The 12105-nt window shown below is 40.6% G+C and overlaps 1 protein-coding gene across 1 annotated transcript in view; it reads right to left on the bottom strand.

Moving 5' to 3' along the window:
- The window catches only part of SMARCC1 (SWI/SNF related, matrix associated, actin dependent regulator of chromatin subfamily c member 1), a 169739-nt gene that overhangs the window by 8388 nt on the left and 149246 nt on the right, over positions 1–12105 (bottom strand). The window contains exon 26 of the mRNA XM_046661790.1: positions 7737–7998. Coding sequence (XP_046517746.1) covers positions 7737–7998 — 262 coding nt within the window. The remainder of the gene's footprint in view (positions 1–7736; positions 7999–12105) is intronic.

Raw genomic sequence — 12105 nt, 5'->3', positions numbered from 1 at the left:
CTGGCACTAAACTGACCTGGCTCCAGACAGAAACAATTCTCAAAACCAGCAGCTCAGAGTGTATGTTCCAGGAGAAAAACAAATTATTCAAGAAACAATCTGGCAAAGAGAATCAGTGGCAGATCGACACAGACCCATGAGGTGACAACTATCCAACCCGCACTGGATAAGCCTGTAGGTTCTCGCTGTCAGGCCCAGCAGTGCTGTTTCCAAAGCTACCTGCTCAGCGGCAGTGGCCCATTTACCTATTTCCCTATATCTTTATGATAACAAGCAAGGGATAGGGCAGCTTCAGGGTTTTCCAAGGCTATAAGCCCAACAGCTGAAGAACACCTTTCCTTTCTCTAGATATAAATTCTAAAGCCTTCTGAAAAAGTTCTCCAATCTTCCTGTAATAGGGTCATAAAGGCACTGGGATATGGGTATTCAGGGCATGAGAGAACAATGGCTCTTTGGGGGAGCTGGCAGCAAAAAGAAAGGCCTAGAGGAAAAATAGTTTACTTCTGCTTGTGGGACCTTGCACAAACATTTCTCAGGAACGCAAGGAGTACTAAGAGTGAGCAATGTCCCTGTGCCATCCAGAGGTTACTGCTCTCACAGGCTACATGACTCTCAGTGCTGGTATGCTTGGGCAGTGGATTTAGAGAACAGACAGGGAGGAGACAAGACGGTTACTTTGAGTCCAGGCCTGCCATTAGCCAGGCAATGACAGTTATCTCACTGAGCCCTCCAGGTTGTCAGGATGAGTACAAGACAGTATGAGTTTCAAGGGTAGGAAACCTTAGCTAACCTCCCTGAAAGTCTCAGAGAGGCTATGTAATTTGGCCCAAAGTCACAGGAACAACAGACTGAACCGAGATCCAAACCCAGGCCTGTCTGACCCTGAGGCCCATTTTCTTTTCCTTTACACCACCCTTGCCTTAAAGTTGAGCATCTCTCTTCTTGGAAAAGCTAATTTCTAAGGAACAAATTTGAAATGGGGTAGAATTTAAGAAGACCGGGAAGAAGCAAAAAATCAATTTCTTGCAAAGCAACCCGTCATTTTGAAATATAAACATCCTTGTGCTTTTTCTGGTGTCTGATATAGGTCTCATCACTTTTAAATGGATGACAATGTCTGAAGGCATTTCTATTAATTCTTACTAAACATGAAAAAGTCTGGCCAGGCGAACCTAAAATGAATAGGAGCAGACCTCACCAAACAAAATAAAGGGTGTGTCTGTGTATGTATTTTCCATTAAAAAAAAATTCAGGTATTTCCTTCCTCAGTAGAGAGGGAGGTGAGAGCGAGAGCGCGAGAGAGAGATGGCTTCAAAATAGCAGTATCAAAGCATAAACTGGTGGGAGTCTGACCTACATACAAGCTTTTTTTTTTTTTTAACAGCAGGCATCTGAAGCCTGAAAAATGGAAAGGTTTGCTAAAATTAGGTTTAGCCTAGTGAAAAAAATCCCTCACAATCTCAGGTTTATTAGATCTTCCACTAAAGCATTACACCCATCATGCCTGATGGAATATTTAAGGATTTTATTTTTATTCTTTGGGATGGGAGAGGCAGGTGGGAAAAGAACACGAAACTAAGAAAGGGAACCTGTGAAATTTCCAATCTTGAGCACATTTCATCACTGTTTCTAACCGTCCACAGCACATTCTCTGGCTGAGTCCCCCTGAGAACGGAAATAACACAATCAGGGCCAAGTGAGGGGAAGCCCAGGCTCCTCAGAGACTGCTCCTCCCGCAGTAGCTTCCGGGGGGCGCCTGCGACAGACGTTCTTTGTTGAAGACTGGGCCCTCACTGTTCTCTTTGTGAGAGTAACCTGCTACTCCGGAAAGTGGCACGCCAGGCTTGTTATCACATGATGCGAGCAGGACCAAAGGCACCGCAGATAATAAAAACTTGGCTGATGTGATGCGCTATTCCTTTTCCCCTTTCAGTGTGGGGCTTCAGTAAGGGGGTTGGCTGGGAGGTGATGACTGGTTGTAATCCTTTCCTGAGTGCTATTTCCCACGGGTAGGGTTGTGTAAGTGGGTCCAACTTGGGGGCTTACAAGCTAAGTGCCCAATGCCTTGGTTGAAACTTCCTTGAACAACCAATATTTTACTAATTGATGCCAAATGTTCTAGTTTTGTCATTAAAACATCACTTTTACCATGTCTGAGTTCTCAACAAATCAGATCAATTCCTACTCTGTTTTTTTCAGGCACTTCCTAAAAATCCCTATACTACTAATGAAAAAACCATAAAGATATTTAAACCAACATGTGCTTTTCCCTCTGCTTTTCACACACAGGGACTTCCCCAACACAGGCAGCTCACTCCAAATCCACAAGAAATGAATACGGTCACCCGCCGCATAACGACGTTTTGGTCAACAATGAACTGTATATACGACTGTGGTCCCATAAGATTAGTACCATAAACCCTAGGTGTGTAGTAGGTTTGTGTAAGCACACTCTATGAGTTTGCACAATGACAATCACCTAAGGATGCATTACTCAGAACATATCCTCATCATTAAGCAATGCATGGCTGTACTCAAGAGTGCCTCATTTACTATAAATGCCCAGGGGAGGCCAGAGCTTACACTGCACTTACCTACTAGAATTTTAGCATTTCTTTTTGACTCAACTCAAAGATAGGTAATCTTCCTTTAAATATGTGCCAAGGCCCCTCGAGTCCTGACCGACCATCTTACCTTAAAGGAGACCCCAGCAGTCAGAGGAACCCTTCTTGCTCTCATAAGCAGCACAATCAAGAACAGCCACTACCCAGACCACTCTCCTCCTTGGTCCCCCATGTGCAGTCACGGACACCACAGCCCAGGGTGTGGTCAAGGGATACTATGCATGTGCTCAAGAACTGGTTGCTATTGTGACTATTCATCTTGTGCCATTTGGAATGGCAATCTTACAGGGAGAATTAGTAAGTCTTTAACTTAGGAATCACTTCATGAAATTAGACTGTTTTACAATTTAAATGAAAAGATGAAATGCAGTGCTGTGTATTTTATCAAGATCAGCAAAACCTAAGGGTGGTATAAAGATATCTGGCTGTGGCTACCTCGTTTCCATTTGCCAACTGTATACCAGAAACATTCCATTACAGATACTTCCTTTGCCTTTTTATTTGGTAGGAATAAATCAACCTAGGACACTTTATTAGAGATAGGAATAAAACCCACAAAAAGCTGGAGTTCCCAGATGAGTTAGGGGTAGGACCAAATATGCCGAGGAAAAGAGAGAGCAGCATACACACAGTATTCTCTATACAAAATTCCAAGCATTTGAATGAATTAAGGGCAGGGGGAGGGAGGGTGGACTGAGAGGTACAAACTAAATGGAATATATACAGGTGTCAGCTTATACTAGCCACTCTGGTGCCAGGGCCATACATGTTTGACAGCCTGGCAGATTCATGACATTGAGCTGCTATTTTAATGGGCTCTACCACTAACTGATGGCCAGTTTTGTGGAGACAAGATTATGTGTGATTTATCTACATAATTATATGAACTCTAAGAAGTCAGAGAGCTGGACAAATTAACCACTTGGTGATAAATTTGTCTTGAACTCCATCTCACCAACTTCCCCAACCTTGTTGGCTTTCATAGGCTGATTTTTCCCCTTTCTTCACACACCATAAATTCTGGCCAAATACCAAAAGCTGGATAATTATCCTCAGCTCCTGTGAAAAATGCTGTGGTGTGCTAACTTTTCTAGAACTTAGAAAACATTAGTTGGAAGGACCATGCTCAGAGTCCTTAACTTACACCATGGCAAATCAGAGACCAAAGCTGTTCTCCACCTAAAATACTACAGACTGCCTCACTTGCACTGATGAAAGACCCTTTTAGCTGATCTCTAGAATATGTGTACCAGACTGACCTGTTACAACCAGCTTTTTCTGAACTGGTGATATTAAGGCAACTTTTAACTAACTAAGGGTTTAATTTATTGTCCTTCTAACTTTACTCTCTAAAACATTTGATTTAATTTCACATTGAAGCTCCAAAGCAACCTCACAAAAGGGGCAATTATGAAAAATCATTACCTTGAGCTGCGAGAACTTTCACACACTGCTAGAGGGAGTGTAAACTGGCATAACCATTTTGAAAAAAATTTGGCAGCATCTACTAATGTGAACATATGCACATCCTATGACCCATTCTAGGTACACAGCAAATTCCAATCCTTAGGGGCACACACAACAGAAATGTATAACTATGTCAACCAAAAGACATGTGCACATGCACATTCACAGCGAAAACCTGGAAATGAATCAAATGTCCATCAACAGGAGAATGGACTAATAAATAGTGGTAAAGCCCCATAGTGGAACATGTACAGCAAACAGAAGGAACAAATCTACAATCACTCACAACAGTGTGAATGCATCTCACAGACAGTGTCGAGTGAAAGAAACCAGACATAAACAAAAATCACCGTATGATTCCATCTAGACAACATTCAAAACCAGCCCATCTAGTGTATGGTGTGAGACACCAGGATAGCTGCTACCCTTGGAAGGGGAAGAAAGACAGAGGAATATGAGGAGGGCTTCTAGGTACTGGTTACACAGGTATATTCTCTTTGTTAAAACTCACCAGGCTAAATACTTAGGATTTGTATATTTTTCCATATGTACATTATATTTCAAGAAAAAAATATAAGAGAAAATCTCATCACAGATTTAAAAAAAATATTTTCATCATACACGCAATGATTCTTTCCTCTACAAATTCACTTAAGAAAAAGCCTATGAGAAAGTAAAAAGAAAAAAATGACCCGTTTCTATTCCAAAAGCCATTTTTATGAACTCCAGTTTTTTGGCAACAACTCACTACGCGAACAGCTATATTGGAGCCTGCTGCAAATCCCCTCGTGGTCCTTTGTCACTGGAGGCACCATGGTGGTATCACTTTGGAATTGGATGGAAGTCAGTATAAATTCTGGCTCCACTATGCAGCAAGGCAATGCGGCCTTGCCATGCATCAGTTGTTCAACAGTAGAGTGAAGACAATGAGAACTAAGAGAAACTATGTGGGTGAAAAGCCTGGCATATAAACACCTGTTTCCACCAGGATGTAATTTAGGGAAAAAGGCAGAAGCATCTCTCTCTGCCCATCTTTTGCAAGCTAAATGCAGATGCTGGAGCTCCTTAGAAGTTCTCTGTGAACAGTTACTGTGGATGATGATGCTTTAACACCATCAAGAACCAAATGCCAGTTGTCACAGTGAATTTCCTCCTAAACATTTATCCCAATAGTTTTAGGAAATAAATTCTTAAAATAAGTACTGTTTTTAAAAAATCACTTTGTGATCTTCATTCTGCTAGGCATTTGTATCTTTTGAAAGTTTAACTTTCAAGGAAATTAGATTTCATAGAGAGAATTTAAGATATGCTCACAAGACAGAGAAAAGGACTGACGATCAAAGTATCCTGTGTTGTGAGCAGGCAGACTTCTAAGACTACACGCACAGACATCATTTAGATCAAGTGGCAAGTCTGATGATGGTAATAAATTCCACACTTGCAATTTAATAGTTTTGTGCGTGTGTGTGAAAATGAATGCTTCCCAATCAATGTCAACCTATCCCCATTTTTGGGTAAAGCCAGTAGAAACTAATACCTAAAACATGTTTTGGGTTTTGCATTAAAGATTTATGTTGATTGATAATACAAGTTGTCAGATCATAGTTTTTTCAGTCATGGCTTCCTCAGGCAAACATACCTGGTTGTTTCCATGAGAGTTAGAAAACCTGTCATAGGAGGAAGTCAGGCCAAGTGACATTAGTCATGTTGGGACCTACTCAGGTGTCCAAGGGTCTCTCTATATTTATCTTAGCTCACCTCTACATGCCTGGGCCAGAGAATCTGCATCCCATGCCAGGAAGCACAAACTTTGCCTCTACTAGGCACTTGGGGCATTACTACAGAGTAATTATAAAAACCTGATTGGATGACTATTACTAGAAGAATAAAACACACAACATACACCCATACATATTGCCCTCCAAGAACAGAAGGAATGAGGGGCAGGGGTAGGGCTGGAATTAAAGGTACATTTTATTTTTAAAGATGTTGGCACTTCAGTTTAAAAGAGCTGTGAGTTCAGATTTCAATGTGGTAAAAATGTGGTGAATAGCTGTCACCTCGAACAGGGTTCCAACAAGCTAAAGATGGGACAGTGTGAGCATCAAAAAGAGTAATGCCCATAACAGATTAAACAAAAAAACTACAAAAATACATAAATTCACAATACTAAAAACATGCTCACACGATAGAAAGAAAAAAAAAACGTTTATGGGTCACCTTTGGAGATGCGGTAGAGGGAAGGTGGTGAAGAAGCAGCAACTCATTATTAGGTAACTGATAAAGGGGAAGAATGATGCATTCATCTAGCTTTTCCTATAAGGAATGATTTTGAGGATAACCAAGTGATTGATAAAGAAAAGGTTTTTTAAGAAAAGAATCACTGCTAACAAACGCAGAAGAAATATAAATATATTTCTTATATAAATAAGAAATATGAATAAAATAGAAATAAACAAAATGTATATAAAATATAAATATAAATAAATGCAGAAGGAATAACAAATTAGAAATCTCACCATTTTGCAATGCCTGATGAAACACTGATTTAGGAAGCAATTCCCAAAGGCAGGTGACATCTTAGGTGAGAGTCTGATGGGCAACTGTGTAGTGGGATGGACCAGTCTAACAAGACCAGAACCACTGCCCAAACAATGTCACCAAGAGAGACAACCAACATTACAAGAAAAATGTCTGTCTCCCCAAAGTGAAACTGAATTTGATAAAATATCCAGAGCAATCCTCTGGTTTATGGGAGATGTGTGGAAGGGTGGGAAGGGGGGAGAAGGATAAGTGAAATGATGCTGTGCACCTTCTGGGTACAATTGGGTACAGCCACAGGTGGAAAACCCTGGTTTCTTCAACACAAAAAATGGTATTTAAAAAGAAAAAAAGTCAACAAATTGTTAACACGTTAAGACAGATTTAAGAATACTATCAGCAAATGCAACATATGAACCTTATTTGAATACTGATCCAAACAAGTGATGCATTTAAAGACATCTAACTAATGATATTAGGAATCATGGTTACTTTTGTTGGGTGTGATAACACTACATTATGTCAAAGGATAAGATTCTCATTGATTAGAAACACATTTTCAAGTCTATCATTCACCCCAAAGCAAGAAGGAGGAAGAGATGAAATATCGATAATTTTGAAGTTGTGCAATAGGTATACTGGAGATTATTATACTATTCTCTCTACTTTTGTCTATAGTTGAACAGTTCCATAACAAAAAGTTAAAAATGGCAGAAAAGTGATGCTTGTGGAAGCCAGGTCATGAGAGTTCATTGTACTCTTCCTTTTGCGGTGTCTATCTTTGAAAATGTCTGTAAGTAAAAAAAAAAACAAAACAAAACCAAACATAGATAATCTAAGGAGGAACTTTTAAAGAACTTTGCAAACGTTGCCCATTCAGAGGCTGACCTACCCAAGGAAAGGTATTATGCCAAGAGGACCCTAGAAAGAGAACACGGCAGGCATTATGTGGTGATGGCTATAAAACCAGATCTCACTTGGCCTACAATTTCCTGGATGACAATGGACATTTTGAACAGTCCAAGTCAGAAATCACCAACAGTGTGGTTAGCCCCTCTGATGCTCTGACCCCAGGCTTGTCCGCGAGCACTGTCTTCCTTTTACCTGGCTGGGGTGGATGAGGTGGCGGCATCTGGTGGTGCATCAGAGGGTAGGGAGGGGGCTGCTGATGAGGCATCATGCCAGGGTGCCCTGCTGTTCCAAGTGTTGCCAGGCCAGGTCCTCCTGAATGCTGGTGTGCCTGTTGAGGGTTCTGCCCATGCTGCTGCTGTTCCATTTGCTGTCGGGCTCGCAATTCAGCATATTTCAGTTGTTCCATGTGGAAGTTTTGGCGTTCAGTAAGCAACTGCTGCCTCTGTTGTTCTAACTGTTAAGAAAAGGAAGGGGAAGAAAAATGACACCAAGAGAGGCTCTCAAGGATTGGACGACACACAGGACATCTACCTGATGCAAGAATTCCCTATACCTTATCAAAGTTACATGGCCCCCTTGCCTCCTGCAACATCCACAGTAAGAGAAAAGGCATTATTTATTGAGTAGCACATATCTATTTGGTAACATGTTACCAAAGTCAAGTTCTTCTCTACATTAAATATAAGGTCTGCCTTTCCTTGTAAATTTCACCCAGTGGGGCTATTGTTCTCTGGGCCCACTTAGAACACATGTAATCCTCTCCTTGTTGTTAGGCCTTAAGATATCTAAAAGCAGTTTCCATGATCACCTTAACGTTCCCCAGGTAAAACAAGCCTCCTGCTCTTTTACTAGTCCCTCAGATGCTATTATTTCAAGTCCCCCCAATCTTTCCAGGTGTTCTCTTCTGGATGTGATACTTTTGGTTACTGTTTTAGAACGTGGCACCAGAGTTAAATCCTCTGGATGAGTGGATGCGGCTTTAGCTGCAAAGATATACATTCTTTTATGTGGAACTTTGGCAGAGCCACTGTAAATCTTAGCTTTCAAGTACCCAAAATTATACTGGGTGACACATTTGCAGTATATTTTAGATGCCTAAATAAAAATTTACATGAATCTTAGTTTGAAGAATATAAGCATTTCAATATTCAAGATAATCTTTCTGGGACCCAAATTAAAGAGAAATAAATTATTATATGTGCCAGGAAATTCAGAAACCATATGCCTGGCAGTAGTTCAGAGAATGAAGCCCACCTTAAATTCTAACAAAATTAATTAATTCAGGGCTGAAAAAGAAAATCAACTTGAACATGAAGGAAAATAAAAATCCAGATTTCTGGAAGTAAGCAGTATAAAGATCACAAGGAAGGTTAATAGACCCATTTCTTTTCAATAATGTCCCATCCTACCATTTTCGATAGTAAGATCTAAGTCACTGGGAGGCATTTTCTAGAGCTGTGCTGTCCAACTCAGCAGCCACAAGCCACAAATGGCTCCTGAGCACTTAAAATGTGGCTAATCTGAAATGAGATATGATGTAAACGTAAAATACACAATGAATTTTGAAGACTAAGTATGAAAAGAATTAATTTTTCATACTGATACGTGTTGAAATAGTATTTTATATATACTGCATTAAATAAAACATTATAATTTCACTTTTTTTTCTTTTTTGAGGAAGATTAGCCCTGAGCTAACATCTGCCACCAATCCTCCTCTTTTTGCTGAGGAAGACTGGCCCTGAGCTAACATCCGTGCCCATCTTCCTCTACTTTATATGTGGGATGCCTATCACAGCATGGCTTGACAAGCAGTGCCATGTCTGCAGCCGGGATCCGAACCGGCGAACCCCAGGGCGTCGAAGCAGAACGTGCGAACTTAACCGCTGTGCCACCGGGCCAGCCCCTCACCTTATTTTTTTAATGTGGCTACTAAACATTTAAAATGACATATATGGCTCACACTATATTTCTGTTGGATAGCACTATTCCAAGGTATTTAATAGGTTAGAAAAATTAACATTTTAGCTTACAGGAGCAACCAGTTCTGTGCATAAATACTATATACCATCATTAGCAAAAACTAGATGGAATATGCATGAGAATTAGCCTAAGAATCTGAGCTTTTAACAGAGAGCTGCTTGGAGAGAAGTCTCTGTGGACCCGAGTGAGAAGCATCAAGGGTTAACAGGAGAAGCAACTAGGGAACATCCAAGGACAGATGAGGTACAGGAAGACAGGCCATGGACAGAGTGAAGAGAAGAGGCATGACCAGGTGAAGAGGAGGAGAAATGGAGAGAAGAGATGGTAAAGCTCACGTTCTGGGTGTTGGTTAGCTGGCGTGCAGTCTCCTTAGGGAGAAGGAGATCTGAAATGAACCATTTTGTGAGCGGTTGAGCATTATCAGGAGGGAATGAGACACGGTGCTACCATGGCCCTAATGAACTGGTGTGGGCTCTTCATTTTCTAGAGAGGGTGATCTGAAGAGGGAAAAGTCTGGCCTGGTTTAACTTCTCCTTATTTGCAAGATGAGAAGAGAGTTGCAAGGTAAATAGCGAGAGAATCCTCTGGCAGTCCAGCTCTGCAAGAAGACCAATCAGTGACATAATGTAAATAAGAGGTACACTAATAAAAAATAGATCTACAGATTCCACCTAGAGGGCCTAGTTTTTGCTTTCTTCTAGCCATTCTTTCTAGGAAATTTAGGACTTTGCTGAGGTTAAACTTAAGAGGTTGCCAGAAAAGGACCTCCTACCTATGTTTTTGTTGAGCCACTATCAGGTCTGGACAGCTTGGCAGAAGTCCTGCATCTCTATAAGAATGATAGGAATTTAGGTCAAGATCTGCTTTATAAAGAAGCTAAACTGTTACTAGAGGGAGATTTTGTGTCTCTAAAGGGAAATTTTAGTCTCTGTGGCACCCAGCTCAGTGGTTTTTTTGTTTTGTTTTACCAAATCAGTCTTTCTTTGGGAGCTGATGTTAGTATTAAGGCATTAACCTTGGAAAGAAAAATGTGCCCAATTTTCCTTGTCTACGAGTGAACTAACTCAATTACACTATTTTTTCCTGAGCTCATTTGTCATTTCAAAACACAGAAGGTAATTAAAAGAAAGTAATTAGAAGAATTAAAAAGGTAAAGTGATTAAATACACACACACACACACATACATACACATCCCCCCTAAAAGACAACCCAGTTTAAGCTGAAGCTCCCGTGTGGGGTGAATAGGTCGTCTGAAGTGAGAGGACTCCCAGATAGCAGGCTACCAACTGGCTCCAGGGTCATCTCTCCTCTGGGGCACATGCAGCAGAGCTTATGGACATATCCTGGCCTCATCATACAGGAGAGATACCTCTGTTTTTGTGGATACCTTATTGTTATTGAGTCCAATTGAAGACTGCATTCACTCTTGTGGCAATCAGAAAGAATGTGAACTGGGAATTTTTGAGGAGAGGATAACAGTATTGAGCAAATTTTAAATGCCCTTAACCAATGACCCAGTGATTCTAGGTCTAGAAAACTGTATGTATGTGTGTTTAAGGACAGTCATTAAAGTATTATTTCTGATGCACAATTATGTCTGAGATACACAGAGTTTAAAAAAAAAAAAGCAAGCTGCAACAATATTTATAACATAATCCCAATTATATTTAAAAAAACTTGTGTCCAGGTATAAACATGTTATATGCCACTGAATATGTTCTGGAAGACACCGTACTATTAAACACTGATTATTACTCGGAAGAAAACTGAGGGCAGGAGAGACTTTTTAATTTATTCATTTCTTCATTATTTCAAAATAATTTTCACCACACGTTATTTTTGTAATCAAAAACCAAAATACTAAAAAGTACCCAAGTTATACATTAGATACCTTGATTTTCTTCTCTCCCTTTTCCATTTCCTAAAACTTTGGATAAAGTCCAAATAGCTGAACTGAACAGTGTAAATTACTCATGCAAATAGAGTATTAATACTCTGTTCACTTTCTTTAATGGCTCCAGTCTGGCTCTAGAGACTCAATTTCATACAAAGCTGCCTCTGGCCCTGCTCTGAAGACATATCCCCCCACTACATTCAAATTCTGCCTTCCTCTCCCCCTTCACTCCTACACATGACAGCACATAAAGCAGCCGAATCCAAGCGGAACCTGAACAACAGAGCACTTTTCTACACCAAGACACCAAATGCAGACACAGCTGCAAGTGCAGCTGAAGTTCACACAAAGCTCTCGCCCCAACTTCATTCGAATAAAGCGGGGAGGAGGGGCGGGAAAGAAGGTGGGGGACACAAAAATCCATCCACACTGCCAAGGACTAAACAGCTCTGAGACTTGAAGCCTCTGACTCGCTGGCCTCAGAACTTAAGTAAATAATCACACCTTTCTTAAAAACGTCTGGTGTCAGTGACTAGACACTCACTTAAGGAAAACCAAGTCCAAAGCACCCATCTTCATTCCTTCTTAACACCTATGGCAAAACAAAACAACGTAACAGCATCTTGCTACTTTAGCGAGTGCTTCTGGAGGCAGAAACCCAAAGGGAGAGCAGGCACCATCATT

This window comes from Equus quagga, chromosome 1 (genome assembly GCF_021613505.1).
Source record: "Equus quagga isolate Etosha38 chromosome 1, UCLA_HA_Equagga_1.0, whole genome shotgun sequence".
Lineage (NCBI taxonomy): Eukaryota > Metazoa > Chordata > Mammalia > Perissodactyla > Equidae > Equus > Equus quagga.
This window is presented reverse-complemented; position numbering and strand designations above follow the sequence as displayed.